This window comes from Thalassophryne amazonica, chromosome 1 (genome assembly GCF_902500255.1).
Source record: "Thalassophryne amazonica chromosome 1, fThaAma1.1, whole genome shotgun sequence".
Taxonomy (NCBI): Eukaryota; Metazoa; Chordata; class Actinopteri; order Batrachoidiformes; family Batrachoididae; genus Thalassophryne; species Thalassophryne amazonica.
In genome coordinates, this window is record NC_047103.1 from 36,013,573 (window position 1) to 36,030,392 (window position 16,820).

The 16,820-nt window shown below is 41.6% G+C and overlaps 1 protein-coding gene and 1 pseudogene across 1 annotated transcript in view; both read right to left on the minus strand.

Annotated features, from left to right (window-relative positions):
* The window catches only part of LOC117512943, a 2,908-nt pseudogene extending 1,946 nt beyond the window's left edge, over positions 1–962 (minus strand).
* Positions 963–7,021: 6,059 nt separating this feature from the next.
* chrnd (cholinergic receptor, nicotinic, delta (muscle)) overlaps positions 7,022–16,820 on the minus strand; it is a 63,487-nt gene continuing 53,688 nt past the window's right edge. The window contains exons 8-12 of the mRNA XM_034167871.1: positions 15,843–15,954; positions 12,680–12,794; positions 11,871–12,081; positions 11,666–11,784; positions 7,022–8,071 (exon numbers count right to left, since the gene is read on the minus strand). Of these exons, the coding sequence (XP_034023762.1) occupies positions 7,889–8,071; positions 11,666–11,784; positions 11,871–12,081; positions 12,680–12,794; positions 15,843–15,954 (740 nt within the window). The 3' untranslated portion in view covers positions 7,022–7,888. The remainder of the gene's footprint in view (positions 8,072–11,665; positions 11,785–11,870; positions 12,082–12,679; positions 12,795–15,842; positions 15,955–16,820) is intronic.

The window sequence follows — 16,820 nt, forward strand, 5'->3', positions numbered from 1 at the left end:
AATGAGTCTGTCATTCCCCCTGCACATCTCACCACTGTCACACTATTCTTGTACATGTCCTGTACTACCCTAACATACTTCTCTGCCACTCCAGACTTCCTCATACAATACCACAGCTCTTTTCTTGGCACCCTATCATAAGCTTTTTCTAAGTCCATAAACACACAATGTAACTTTTTCTGGCCTTCTCTGTACTTCTCCAACAGTATTCTCAGAGCAAACATTGCCTCTGTAGTGCTCTTTCTCGGCATGAAACCATATTGCTGCTCACAGATCTTCACCTGTTTTCTAAGCCTAGCTTCTACTACTCTTTCCCATAACTTCATGCTGTGGCTGATCAACGTTATGCCTCTGTAGTTACTGCAGCTCTGCAAATCACCCTTGTTCTTGAAAATAGGAACCAGCACACTTCATCTCCACTCCTCAGGCATCCTCTCACTTTCCAAGATTTTATTAAACAGTCCAGTTAGAAACTCTACTGCCGTCTCTCCTAGACATTTCCATGTCTCCACTGGAATGTCATCTGGACCAACTGCCTTTCCACTCTTCAACCTCTTCATAGCAGCCCTCACTTCTTCCTTACTAATCTCTTGTACTTCCTGATTTACTCTCACCACATATCATCCAGCCTTTTCTCTTGCTCATTTTCTTTATTCATCAGCTCTTCAAAATATTCCCTCCACCTTCTCAGCACACACTCCTCACTTGTCAGCACATTACCATGTGCATCTTTTACCACTCTAACCTGCTGCACATCCTTTCCAGCTCTGTCCCTTTGTCTGGCCAATCGGTACAAGTCTTTTTCTCCTTCCTTACTATTCAACTTATTGTACAGCTCGCAATATGCCCTTCACTTTTGCCACTTCTCTTTTTGCCTTACGCCGCATCTCCTTGTACTCCTGTCTATTTTCTTCATCTTTCCAACTATCCCAAAACTTTTTCGCCACCCTCTTTCTCCTCATGCTTTCCTGGACCTCTTCATTCCACCACCAAGTCTCCTCATCTTCCTTCCACTGTCCAGATGTCATACCCAGTATTGTCCTAGGTGTCTCCATCACCACATCTGCAGTACTTTTCAAGTTGTCCAAAATTGCTTCCCCTCCAACCAGTGCTTCTCTCACCTGCTCGATAAATTTCACACAACAGTCTTCCTCCTTCAGCTTCCACCATCTGATCCTTTCTTGAGCTCTCACTCTCTTCTTCTTTACCTCTAAAGTCATCCTACAAACAACCATCCTATGCTGTCTAACGACACTCTCCTACCACCACCTTACAGTCTCTGATTTCTTTTAGCTTGCATCTCCTGTAAAGAATCTAGTCCACCTGTGTGCACCTTCCTCCACTCTTATATGTTACCCTGTGCTCCTCCCTTTTCTTAAAGTAGGTATTCACCACAGCCATTGCAAAATCAACTACCATCTGTCTTCCCCATTCCTCTCCTTGATACCATATCTACCCATTACTTCCTCATCACCTCTGTTCCCTTCACCCAACATGCCCATTGAAGTCCACTCCTATCACCACTCTTTCATGCTTGGGCACACTCTCCACCAACTCATCTAACACACTCCAGAAATCTTCTTTCTCCTTCATCTCACAACCTACCTGTGGGGCATATGCACTGATGATATTCATCATCACCCCTTCAATTTCCAACTTCACACTCATCACCCTGTCAGACACTCGTTTAACCTCCAACACACTTTTAACATACTCTTCCTTCAAAATGACCCCAACACCATTTCTCTTCCTGTCCTCACCATGGTGCAACAACTTGTACCCACCGCCGATGCTCCTGCTCTTACTTCCCTTCTACTTGGTCTCTTGCACACACAATATGTCTGCCTTTCTCCTCTCCATCATATCATCAGCCAGCTCTCTCCCTTTACCAGTCATACTACCAACATTCAAAGTCCCCACTCTCATTTTCACCCTTCTAGTTTTCTTCTTCTCCCACTGTTTGTGGAAACGTTCTCCTCCTCTTCTTCGTCATCTTCACCCAGCAGTAGCCCAATTTCCACCAGCACCCTGTTGGGCAACAGCACCGGTGGCAGACGTTGTTAACCCGGGCCGCGACTGATCCGGTATGGAAATTTGATTCTTAGTCTGCATAGTTGGTTGGCTTGTTTTACGCCAGATGCCCTTCCTGACGGAACCCTCCTCATTTATCCGGGCTTGGGACCGGCACTCAGAATGTAGTGGCTGCATATCCCATGTGGCTGAGGTGTGTAACCGCCACGGGCCGAACCGGAGGATTAGCAGCAATCTTCCATTTCAGCTTATTAATTAATCAAAAACCCAGACAGAGCTTTAATTCATTTGAAAGCTTGACTCTTAGTCTTGTCCATCCAAATTGGAAGTCCCAAAAACTAGTTTTATTTGTTGTTATCTATCGTCCTCCTGGTCGTTACTGTGAGTTTCTCTGTGAATTTTCAGAACTTTTGTCTGACTTAGTGCTTAGCTCAGATAAGATAATTATAGTGGGCGATTTTAACATCCACACAGATGCTGAGAATGACAGCCTCAACACTGCATTTAATCTATTATTAGACTCAATTGGCTTTGCTCAAAATGTAAATGAGTCCACCCACCACTTTAATCATATCTTAGATCTTGTTCTGACTTATGGTATGGAAATTGAAGACTTAAAAGTATTCCCTGAAAACTCCATTCTGGCTGATCATTTCTTAATAACATTTACATTTACTCTGATGGACTACCCAGCAGTGGGGAATAAGTTTCATTACACTAGAAGTCTTTCAGAAAGCGCTGTAACTAGGTTTAAGGATATGATTCCTTCTTTATGTTCCCTAATGCCATATACCAACACAGTGCAGAGTAGCTACCTAAACTCTGTAAGTGAGATAGAGTATATCGTCAATAGTTTTACATCCTCATTGAAGACAACTTTGGATTCTGTAGCTCCTCTGAAAAAGAGAGCTTTAAATCAGAAGTGCCTGACTCCGTGGTATAACTCACAAACTCGCAGCTTAAAGCAGATAACCCGTAAGTTGGAGAGGAAACGGCGTCTCACTAATTTAGAAGATCTTCACTTAGCCTGGAAAAAGAGTCTGTTGCTCTATAAGAAAGCCCTCCGTAAAGCTAGGACATCTTACTACTCATCACTAATTGAAGAAAATAAGAACAACCCCAGGTTTTTTTTCAGCACTGTAGCCAGGCTGACAAAGAGTCAGAGCTCTATTCATCCAAACCATCAACATGTCTATTAGACCCCATTCCTACCAGGCTGCTCAAGGAAGCCCTACCATTATTTAATGCTTCGATCTTAAATATGATCAATCTATCTTTATTAGTTGGCTATGTACCACAGGCTTTTAAGGTGGCAGTAATTAAACCATTACTTAAAAAGCCATCACTTGACCCAGCTATCTTAGCTAATTATAGGCCAATCTCCAACCTTCCTTTTCTCTCAAAAATTCTTGAAAGGGTAGTTGTAAAACAGCTAACTGATCATCTGCAGAGGAATGGTCTATTTGAAGAGTTTCAGTCAGGTTTTAGAATTCATCATAGTACAGAAACATTAGTGAAGGTTACAAATTATCTTCTTATGGCCTCAGACAGTGGACTCATCTCTGTGCTTGTTCTGTTAGACCTCAGTGCCGCTTTTGATACTGTTGACCATAAAATTTTATTACAGAGATTAGAGCATGCCATAGGTATTAAAGGCACTGCGCTGCGGTGGTTTGAATCATATTTATCTAATAGATTACAATTTGTTCATGTAAATGGGGAATCTTCTTCACAGACTAAGGTTAATTATGGAGTTCCACAAGGTTCTGTGCTAGGACCAATTTTATTCACTTTATACATGCTTCCCTTAGGCAGTATTATTAGACGGCATTGCTTAAATTTTCATTGTTACGCAGATGATACCCAGCTTTATCTATCCATGAAGCCAGAGGACACACACCAATTAGCTAAACTGCAGGATTGTCTTACAGACATAAGGACATGGATGACCTCTAATTTCCTGCTTTTAAACTCAGATAAAACTGAAGTTATTGTACTTGGCCCCACAAATCTTAGAAACATGGTGTCTAACCAGATCCTTACTCTGGATGGCATTACCCTGACCTCTAGTAATACTGTGAGAAATCTTGGAGTCATTTTTGATCAGGATATGTCATTCAAAGCGCATATTAAACAAATATGTAAGACTGCTTTTTTGCATTTACGCAATATCTCTAAAATTAGAAAGGTCTTGTCTCAGAGTGATGCTGAAAAACTAATTCATGCATTTATTTCCTCTAGGCTGGACTATTGTAATTCATTATTATCAGGTTGTCCTAAAAGTTCCCTGAAAAGCCTTCAGTTAATTCAAAATGCTGCAGCTAGAGTACTGACGGGGACTAGAAGGAGAGAGCATATCTCACCCATATTGGCCTCTCTTCATTGGCTTCCTGTTAATTCTAGAATAGAATTTAAAATTCTTCTTCTTACTTATAAGGTTTTGAATAATCAGGTCCCTTCTTATCTTAGGGACCTCATAGTACCATATCACCCCAATAGAGCGCTTCGCTCTCAGACTGCAGGCTTACTTGTAGTTCCTAGGGTTTGTAAGAGTAGAATGGGAGGCAGAGCCTTCAGCTTTCAGGCTCCTCTCCTGTGGAACCAGCTCCCAATTCGGATCAGGGAGACAGACACCCTCTCTACTTTTAAGATTAGGCTTAAAACTTTCCTTTTTGCTAAAGCTTATAGTTAGGGCTGGATCAGGTGACCCTGAACCATCCCTTAGGTATGCTGCTATAGACTTAGACTGCTGGGGGGTTCCCATAATGCACTGAGTTTCTTTCTCTTTTTGCTCTGTATGCACCACTCTGCATTTAATCATTAGTGATTGATCTCTGCTCCCCTCCACAGCATGTGTTTTTCCTGGTTCTCTCCCTCAGCCCCAACCAGTCCCAGCAGAAGACTGCCCCTCCCTGAGCCTGGTTCTGCTGGAGGTTTCTTCCTGTTAAAAAGGAGTTTTTCCTTCCCACTGTCGCCAAGTGCTTGCTCACAGGGGGTCGTTTTGACCATTGGGGTTTTTACGTAATTATTGTATGGCCTTGCCTTACAATATAAAGCGCCTTGGGGCAATTGTTTGTTGTGATTTGGCGCTATATAAATAAAATTGATTGAATTGATTAACTTATTCAGACCTCAGTGAAAAAATGTTTTTAAACTTTACAAAATTGAGGTAATAATTTGAATGAATGAATGAATGAATGGTTTATTCGGACCACAGAAAAAGTGAAGACAAGATAACATCATATGCGCACAACTTAAACATACAATCTGCCATAAGCCTACAGCATTCAAACAATATACAGCTCAGTACTGTGACAATTTATATCTCTGGATTATACATCCAGTTTAATCTAGTCTGAAAAGGAGTGGGGTGAAGTAAATCTTGTTTATTCCCACTCCCTTTTTCAACCACTTTAATCACTTCAACTTAAAGGATACAATCCTTTAATATGTCTACCTTTCTCGTCTCCATCATGTCTCCATGTGGCTGAGTTCTAAACCCCAACAGAAATAAAACAAAACAAAAACAAAATAATATTACTGGCAGCCATGTAGATTACCACTTGAACCCAAAAGAAAAAAACAATGTTACACTGCCAACACCAAACACTTACGGTGCATTTGTAAAGTATTCACAATGCTTCACTTTTTCCACATTTTATGGTACAGCCTTATTCCAAAATGGAGTAAATTGATTTTTTCCTCTCAAAATTCTACTCACAACACCCCATAATGACAACATGAACAGGTTTTTTTGAAATTTTTGCTAATTTATTAAAAATAAAAAAACCTAAGAAATTGCATGTACGTAAGTATTCACAGCCTTTGCTCAATGCTTCATTGATGTACCTTTGGCAGCAATTATAGCCTCAAGTCTTCTTGAATATGATGTCACAAGCTTGATGCACCTATCTTTGGGCAGTTTTGCCCATTCATCTTTGCAGCACCTCTTAAGCTCCATCAGGTCGGATGTGAAGCGTTGGTGCACAGACATTTTCAGATCTTTCTAGAGATGTTCAATTGGATTCATCTGGGCTCTGGCTGGGCCACTCAAGGACTTTCACAGAGTTGTCCTGAAGCCACTCCTAAGATATCTTGGCTGTGTGCTTACGGTCATTGTCCTGCTGAAAGAAGAACAGTCACCCCAGTGCCAAGTCAACAGCACTCTGGAGCTGGATGTCTCTGTACGTTGCTGCATTGATCTTTCCCTCAATCCTGACTAGTCTCCCAGTTCCTCCCACGGAAAAACATCTACATCGTATGATGCTGTCACCACGCTTCACTGTAGGGATGGTGCCAGGTTTCCTCCAAACATAACACCTGGCATTCACGCCAAAGAGTTCAAGCTTTGTCTCATCAGACCAGATCATTTTGTTTCTCATGGTCTGAGAGTCCTTCAGGTGCCTTTTGGCAAACTCCAGGTGGGCTGCCATGTGCCTTTTACAGGCCTGATTGGTGGATTGCTGTAGAGATGCTTGTCCTTCTAGAAAGTTCTGCTCTCTCCACAGAAGAATGCTGCTGGAGCTCTAACAGAGTGACCATCCAGTTCTTGGTAACCAACCTGTCTAAGGCCATTCTATCCCCGATCACTTAGTGTAGTGGATCTTGGAGTCCTGGTGGATGTGAACTTCTTCCATTAACGGATGATGGAAGCCACTGTGCTCATTGGGACATTCAAAGCAGCAGAAATGTTTCTGCGCCCTTCCCCAGATTTGTGACTCAAGACAATCCTGTCTCGTAGGTCTACAGACAATTCCTTTGACTTCATGCTTGGTTTGTGCTCTGACATGCACTGTCAACTGTGGGACCTTATATGTAGACAGGTGTGTGTCTTTCCAAATCATGTCCAATCAACTGAATTTACCCCAGGTGGATTCCAATTAAGCTGTAGAAACATCCCAAGGATGATCAGTGGAAACAGGATGGACCTGACCTCAATTTTTAGCTTCATGGCAAAGACTGTGAATAGAAGGAAGAAAATCTCTCTTAAGTTTGAATACAATATTTTATTGGAGCTTTACATCCAACACAAAGCATGAGGTCAAAAAGACACACAGACTGAGCATTAAGAAGCAATTACCACTTAGTATGATTTAACTCATACCTTTTAGCTGTGACAATCACAGTAGGCCATGATGATAATAATTTAGAAAACAGACTCTTTTCTGAAAAATAATGTGTGGATGGTGCTGAGTGACAAACAAATACAACACTTCAAATCTGCAGATCTTCAATACAGTGAAATCTCAGCCATCATCATGTTTTCTAATTAATATCACACACTTTATTTCGCAGCAATGTGTCATAAAACTGAAACAAACTGGGGAATGATTTATGCTCTACAAAAATAACAAAACAGCAACAATTACAATTTTGAAGAATTTTTATAAAGCATCTCAAATCCAAATCCTGTCTAAACGGCACAAAACATGATCATTTATGTGCTGTAACTTTCTAAAGCTGCTGGTTGTTGAAGTGCTGAAAAAAATTCTGTGCTGAATGTTTCCTCAAAAAACAAAACAGACAAAACAAACAAGATCACACTAATAAAAATGCAACGTCAATTTGCTTTACACCAGGAATCACCGACTCCTGGAAATCATCTGTCCTGCACGTTTTCCACGTCTACCTGCAGCTGGTGATTCCAGAGGTTTTTACTGGCTGAGCATGTTTCATCAGCAGTGGGTGGAGCAGGGACTGGAAAAGGTGATCTCCGGGGACAGGGTTGATGACTCCTGCTTAACACGTCACATCACATTTACATCAAATCCAGAGCTACAACGACAAGTCGCCATCACCCCAGTCAAAAGAAAAAAGATAAAATGCGGTGAAAGGAGTGGCTTTTTGCTGTCTGGTGTCACAGCAGCCGTGGGTTGTCCTCTGTGTAACTGTGGGAGTCTCCATTGAAGGGCAGAGGTGGAGGGTGATTGGTGAGTCCCATCACAAAGATGATGACGGTGCCGAAGATCATTACCGGAGTGACCAGGTAGAGACAGAGCCGGTCCACCGTGCGAGCGATGCCGCTCCAGTTATCCTTCTCCTGTGAAGCAGGTTAAACATTTTCTTTTAATCTGCTACTTGTTTCCTGAAAACCTCTCCATCCTTGGTGTCAACTGTGTTAAATATTATATCCTACAGTGTTGTTAAATGTTTCAACAGTCCACGATAGTTCAATTTCAATTTATTTTCATTCATATAGCGCCAAATCACAACAGAGTTGCCTCAAGGCGCTCCACACAAGTAAGGTCTCACCTTACTAGCCCCCAGAGCAACAGTGGTAAGGAAAAACTCCTTCTGAGGAAGAAACCTCATGCAGACCAGACTCAAAGGGTGACCCTCTGCTGGGCCATACTACAGACATAAATTACAGAACAATTCACAAAACAAATATACAGGAAAAGCTGTTTGTGCACAGGACAGAAGGATGATATTCAGTTTACAGATATGTACGAGGTCTCTTAGATAATAAACCGACCCTTTTATTATTTTTTTTAACTATATGGATTTGAATGACGTGCTATTGCACCAATCATGCTTGAACCCTTGTGCGCATGTGTGAGTTTTTTCACGCGTGTCGGTGACGTCATTTCCCTGTGGGCAGGCCTTGAGTGAGATGTGGTCCCGCCCTCTCGGCTGAATTCCTTTGTTTCACACGCTGCTCCAGACGGCGCGCGTTGCTTTATCAAAAATTTTTCTGGACCTGTGAGGAATATCCGAGTGGACACTATTCGAGAAATTAAGCTGGTTTTCGGTGAAAAGTTTAACGGCTGATGAGAGATTATGGGGTGTTTCTGTCGCTGTAAGGACTTCCTACGGAGCGGGACGTCCTGCAGCGCTTCCAGGCGCCGTCGTCGGCCTTTTTCGACCTGAAAACATCCTAATTTAAGGCTTAATTCACCCAGGACGTCATGAGAGAACAGAGAAGATTCAGAAGAGGCCGGCATGAGGACTTTATGCGGACATTCCACTGTTTAAGGACATTTTGTAATGAAAGACGTGCGCGCAAATTTGCCGAGTCGTTTCCGTGCCGACTTGACGAATCTGTGTGCGCCGCGACAGGAAAAACACCTCCGTGTTGAAAACCATTTGTAAAATTCAGGCGGCTTTTGATGGCTTTCAACAAGTGAGTAACTCAGAAATTGTTTAACAGCTTGGGCATGTTCCAACTTGCCCGTTAAGGTTTCCAACAGAGGTGTTTTTCCTGTCGCGACCCCCCGCGGTCGGGTCCGGCCCAACATGCGACTCTGCCCGCACGTTCTTTCATTACAAAATGTCCGTTAACAATGGAATGTCCGAATAAACTCCTCATGCCGACTTCTTCTGAAAGTTCTCTGTTCTCTGACGACTTCCTGGGTCAACAGAGCCTGAAATGTGGAAGTTTTCAACTTGAAACGGCGAGACGCTGCCGCCTCGAAGCGCAGATCGCCGTCAGGCGCCGTGGGCCGTCCTTAAAGCAACACTACAGACCAAAATCTCTCATCAGCCGTTAAAATTTTTACCGAAAACCATCTGAATTTATCGAATGGTGTCCACTCAGTTGTGCCTTAGAGTTTTGAAAAAATTTTGATCAAACAAAGCAACAGTCTCTGAGCCATTCCTAAACAATGAAAAAATCGACGAGAGGGTGGGCGACTCCTCACTCAAAGACTGCCCACAGGCGAATGACACGTGATTCAAATCCATATGGTTTTTGAAAAAAATAATAAGGTCGGATACTTTTATAATAGACCTCGTATATAACAAAGAAACACTACAAATAATCATGACAAACTTTAAAAAAAGTTTGGTTAATTAGTAGTAAATAATTAATTATCAAAGTACTTATTAGTTGCTTGCATGTATTATATCATTGTTAGATAATCTTGGGTTATTCCATATGAAATCCACCTATTTCATAAAATCTCCCCAGTTCATGGTCTCAGATTTGCTTCATTTTCACATTTAAGGGAAATATGCACCCAATATGAGGAATCCACAATATTAGATTAATACTCCAAATAGGAAGGAAAACATTTGGGCGAAATTGATGACATCAGAATCTTAAAATATAATAATAATTTTCATCCAAATCACCTCTTTCTTTCCTAACCCTTACAGGCCCACAAAAAGGGAATTTTGGGGGGGTCAGACCCACTTTGAGTCAAATTTTCACCATAGTATAAATCGTTGATGATAGTTATTCATTCATTCATTCATTCATTCATTTTGTATGACTGCTTACTTCAGTCAAGGCTCACGGCGGGGGCCGGAGCCTTTTGCAGCAGTCATAGGCATGAGGCAGGATACACTCTGGACAGGATGCCAGTCCATTGCTACGGCCACATAGTGACAGACAAACATTCACACGTGCAAAAATTGAATTTTATTGCTCATTTTATTACTTATTTTAATTATTTAAAAAAAAAAAATCACTAAAATTCCATTTTTGCATATTTTTCCAAACTGAGTGCTGTAGTATAACCAGCAGGATCCCACCAATGTGTGCAGTAAATTTTGTGTCACTACACCGTATAACATTGATATTGAAAATTTAGACAATGAAAGATTTCCCTTAAATTTTAAAAAGGAATATTTTTCTGGTGCATTGTTTTTGCACTTTGTAGATGGTCCCTAAGCTTCAGTTTCTCCGCCTCCTGCTTGTTCAGTTCAGATTTTCTGCAATGTTTCTCTTAAGATTATTGAGCCTTGAACTTTGAATCTGTGAATATCTTTCTAACTTTACAGGAGTCTCCAGGAGAGGTGTCTGTTTGACACTTAACGTTACCGTTTGACAGATGGACCGTCCCAGTCAAACTCCTCACCTGTCTTTGGAGCAGGTCACACCCAGTGGGACCGGGTGCTTGACACCAGAAGTGAGAGCTGCTCGGGTTTGCTGCCCCACTTCACCAGCTTAGTGACACCCCCCTCCCCATTTTTTTTTCAGTGATAGGGCTTGCGATCAAGATTTCCGGCAATAACTGATGCGGAAACTGAAATCTGTAAACTACTTAAACTGAATATATATATATATAATGAATAATATTCACATTTTGTGAGATTTTTTTCAGTGTTCACATTTTGCAGTTAAGATTTTATGGATAATTCACAATTTGCAGCTGATTCACATTTTGGGGGGTTAACAGGGTCGTGATACTTTTTGTTGTTGACACCTATTTCTTGCCAACTTTGAAAGGCCGTATCTATAAAGGTATGACAGATAATGCCTTGATTGTTGAAAGAAAAACTATTTTGAGTGTGAACCTTGTATTTTTTTTAAACTGAACCCATAATCTACAAAATACATAAAAATACAGCAAATCTGAGACCAAGAGTCCACTTGTTAATTTCATATGGACGGATCCTCTTTTGTAATAAAATACTTGAATGAACAAATTGCATAACCTCTGTACATTTAATTAACAAATATGATACATTAAAGGGCACCTCTGACATTTTTAAAGCTAGGCTCTATTTATTTACAAAAACTTAATTAATCAGGGTCATATTGATTTGGGATGAAAAACACCATCACAGGCTAAGCGGCTATGACTTTTGGATAAAAGTCCAAGCCAAATGCTTCATATATAAATGTTCATATCCTTATTTGAAGAGGTTTGTCTGCAGACGCCGTACCGCCTCTTTTCATCTCTCTCACCTCGTTGTAGTCGTTCTTGTTTCGCATGTGTTTGATGATGTAATTTGCTCCGTCCACGCCAGGTTTGAGCTCTGCGTACAGCTGCTCGGTCACACCTCCTTCCTCCTGCGGCTTTGTCACTAAACACACACACAGCGGGTGAGTCACTGAGCGAGAAAAGTGGTGTCAGTGTTACTGGTCGTGGTGGTGAGGTGTTTATTAGTACCAGCAGCATGTGTAGGTCGTGTTCTCAGTCCGTGTCTCTGCGACTGCCTCTCAAACATTAGCTCACTGCGGGACTTCACGCTATAATATTCCTCCGCTGCAGCGATGTAGCCCACTGAGCTGGATCGCCGAGGCAACGCCCCATCCCAGTATGGCTCCGACTCTTGAGGGCGGGACATACGCAGTAGGCGGGGCAACCACTCAAGGAACACCTGAGAAGAAAGTACAACAAATGTAGCGAAAGTTCGCAGCATTTACGTACAACAGTTTCTTCTGCAAATTGGGAAACACAACTGTTTAAGGACAGAAAATATAAGAAGGGAGAAAACTATACGCATCCATGTACAACTGCAATATTTATTTAAAGTACACCAATTCATAAGGCTAATGCCAATAAGACTGCTGCTGGATTCAAGACACCATTTTGAGCTAATCTTAGCAATTTTAAAGGCAAAAATGTTCAACAATAATAAACAAGTAAGTACAGTTTTTTTACAACACTTAAAAAAAACAACGAGGCACTGAAACTGCAGAATATCTTGGCAACATTTCACAGTTTCTAATAGTGGGACTGCAGGTGCCAGTGCGCACCCGGAAGTAGCCCTCATGCAGTGCATCATGGGATTGTCTTTATGTCTATAGCCTGTGTCCATGGGTGTAAACAAAGAGAGACGCAGTACCTTTAAGCCCATTTTGGACCTAGGACATGCACCTGGAGCTGCTATTATGTAGATATGAAGTATCTATGATGTATTGTCATCCAGTGATTGTGTTCAAAAGAATTGTCCAGTGTGTGTGTGAGTGAGTTACCCTCTTGGTCCACCCGGTCATGACATGGGTGCTCGGTGTCCTGAAGTGCAGATTGAGGACAACCACACAGTTCAACACCACCACCGTCACGAGCACCATGATGAACATCAGGTACCTGACACAAAGACACGCCCATTTCTGATTTAATTAAGTGATTCAAACAGATATATATATATATATATATATATATATATATATACACTCAACAAAAATATAAACGCAACACTTTTGGTTTTGCTCCCATTTTGTATGAGATGAACTCAAAGATCTAAAACTTTTTCCACATACACAATATCACCATTTCCCTCAAATATTGTTCACAAACCAGTCTAAATCTGTGATAGTGAGCACTTCTCCTTTGCTGAGATAATCCATCCCACCTCACAGGTGTGCCATATCAAGATGCTGATTAGACACCATGATTAGTGCACAGGTGTGCCTTAGACTGCCCACAATAAAAGGCCACTCTGAAAGGTGCAGTTTTATCACACAGCACAATGCCACAGATGTTGCAAGATTTGAGGGAGTGTGCAATTGGCATGCTGACAGCAGGAATGTCAAGCAGAGCTGTTGCTCGTGTATTGAATGTTCATTTCTCTACCATAAGCCGTCTCCAAAGGCGTTTCAGAGAATTTGGCAGTACATCCAACCAGCCTCACAACCGCAGACCATGTGTAACCACACCAGCCCAGGACCTCCACATCCAGGATGTTCACCTCCAAGATCGTCTGAGACCAGCCACTCGGACAGCTGCTGAAACAATCGGTTTGCATAACCAAAGAATTTCTGCACAAACTGTCAGAAACCGTCTCAGGGAAGCACATCTGCATGCTCGTCATCCTCATCGGGGTCTCGACCTGACTCCAGTTCATCGTCGTAACCGACTTGAGTGGGCAAATGCTCACATTCGCTGGCGTTTGGCACGTTGGAGAGGTGTTCTCTTCACGGATGAATCCCAGTTCACACTGTTCAGGGCAGATGGCAGACAGCGTGTGTGGCGTCATGTGGGTGAGCGGTTTTCTGATGTCACTGTTGTGGATCGAGTGGCCCATGGTGGCGGTGGGGTTATGGTATGGGCAGGTGTCTGTTATGGATGAAGAACACAGGTGCATTTTATTGATGGCATTTTGAATGCACAGAAATACCGTGACGACATCCTGAGGCCCATTGTTGTGCCATACATCCAAGAACATCACCTCATGTTGCAGCAGGATAATGCACGGCGCCATGTTGCAAGGATCTGTACACAATTCTTGGAAGCTGAAAATGTCCCAGTTCTTGCATGGCCGGCATACTCACCGGACATGTCACCCATTGAGCATGTTTGGGATGCTCTGGACCGGCGTATACAACAGCATGTACCAGTTCCTGCCAATATCCAGCAACTTCGCACAGCCATTGAAGAGGAGTGGACCAACATTCCACAGGCCACAATTGACAACCTGATCAACTCTATGCGAAGGAGATGTGTTGCACTGCATGAGGCAAATGGTGGTCACACCAGATACTGACTGGTATCCCCCCCAATAAAACAAAACTGCACCTTTCAGAGTGGCCTTTTATTGTGGGCAGTCTAAGGCACACCTGTGCACTAATCATGGTGTCTAATCAGCATCTTGATATGGCACACCTGTGAGGTGGGATGGATTATCTCAGCAAAGGAGAAGTGCTCACGATCACAGATTTAGACTGGTTTGTGAACAATATTTGAGGGAAATGGTGACATTGTGTATGTGGAAAAGGTTTTAGATCTTTGAGTTCATCTCATACAAAATGGGAGCAAAACCAAAAGTGTTGCGTTTATATTTTTGTTGAGTGTATATATATATAAACCCCACAACAACACAGTCTTCCAGATGGGAACTGTTTAGTTTTTGTGTCTTTATTGTGTCAAATGTATTTAATATGGGTTGTTCGTATCACACGTTGTCATGGTGATAATTTGCTGGTTTTGTCATTTTTGGTCACAATAAAATTATTTGTACATGACCTTTCAATATAAGAAATGTTGCTTCAAGTATTAAAGATTTTGAGTGTTATTAATAAGGCACCTGTTACAACAAGAATTAAAGCCAAAATGCTAAACAAAGAAAAAAAATGGGTATGTTGCACACTGACTTACATTTATATAATGAATTATTTTTAACTATATATGACTTCACATTATGACTTGTTTGTGACTTGTGTCACTTATACAAATCAATCACCAGTATCTCACTGATCAATAAGAACTTTTGATGAAGTTCTCTAGCCACATTAGTACCAGAGGTATTATGGAAAATGTGTTTTTGTTTTTTGTTTTTTGTTTGTTTGTTTGTTTGTTTTTGTTTTTTAATTTTGGCTTATTACTGGACATTGAGCTTTTGTTCAAACTGTTCCAAACCAAAAGTTAAACTGGTACCTACAATAACCCAAGTTCAATACCCTGATCATGCAGCAGTACACAGGGTAAGATAGCTGAAAAGAAAAAGAAAACAAAACTGAACACAAAAATAATTGTGAAATATTTTTCTAGACAACTCATTAACTCATTTGTGTAAAAAAAAATATTTACAGATATCAGTTTGAATTGTTTCCTCGCCAGAAAACCTCTCACTTCTGTAATCTAAAGAGTCCACCACCTAAACAGCAATGCACCATGTTCAAATGTACACTGCTGTTGAAGATAGTGACAGATGACACTCTGATTGGTTTAATTCATGTTACGCTCAAAACACACTGATGATGAGTTAAGAGACTAAATAAAACTCCTTTGCATCCTGCACTGAGATGAAGCACTGTGTAAATACCAAAGTAGCTTCAGACATGACTTAAATGCACTTCCACTTAAGACCAAGTTAAGATAAGGCACTTAGTCTTTATTATCCATCTTCTGTGCCTGCATACTCCAATGGGGGGGGGGGGGGGGGGGGGGGTTAGGGGTAGCCTATCCCACCAGTCACTGGGCCAATTTAAAGTTTCCAATTCACCTAACCTGCATGTCTTTGGATGTGGGATGAATCCTGAGCACCTGGAGGGAACCAACACAGAGAGAACATGCAAACTCCACACAGAAAAGGGCCCAAGTCGGAAGCAAACACACAACCTTTTTTCTAAGCCACTGTTCCATAATCTTTATTAGCGCACAGTAAACTCTCATGTAGTCAGTGTGTGAAAGTCTTACTTGACAATAAGAGGTACAGACATGGACGTCTCTGGCATCCTCTGAGAGATCAGCAGTAAGAAGACAGACTGAGCCAACAGCACTGAGATAGACAAAGTCATCTTCTCACCACCTGTCAAAACAAACCGTGTCTGTGGATGGACAAAACTGGTGATGTTTTGTGAGTTTTAAAATTTAACAAAATGATCTTTGCAAACCTGATTAGGTACCCACAGTGTTAAAGTGTATCAGCTGCATAATCAAGACTCTGTTCAGTAAAACAGGTGGTCTTTGGAGTCTCTTGGTGAAATTCAGTCATGCTCAAACTCGAAAAGGCATTGATGGACTGACTGTATGTACCTGGTGGGCGATAGGGGAGATCAAGTGCTCGGATGGAGGCATTTAACCATGTGATCCTCCTCATTTGTTTTCGGTGAGCAGCAAGCGTTTGATTTCCCTTTATCCTGACAACATTGTACAGCTTTCAGCATTGTGCAGCCATAATGGTGACACCACAAGACAAGGACATGTTCGCTGCCACCTCCTCCCTCTCCTGCATCACCTCAGGGACCTTTACTAGGTAACTATTGCTCTTGTAAATGATCTGTTTACTCTTGTATTTAATTGAAGAGTTGGAGGATGTCATCTAAAAAATAAATAAATTAACCCGTCCACCTGTGCCCTGGACTCCTTTTCCTTCAGCCCTGCTGAAGGCCAACATCTCTGCCGTGTCTCCATTATTGACCTTGATAACTTTTAACTGCATTGATTTTTAATTGTTTCTCCTACTCTGTTACACTTTGAGATTGCTGAAATGTAAAGTGCAATACAAATAAATGTATTATTATTATTATAATATTATTATTATTACTTTCACTTTCACTTTATTTGTGTCCCCCATGGGGCAACCAGTTCTGCAGCCTGAGAATACATCAAAAGCACATGACACACAGAACACACACCAGTACCATTACCATGGTGCAGCATCACAAACAATTA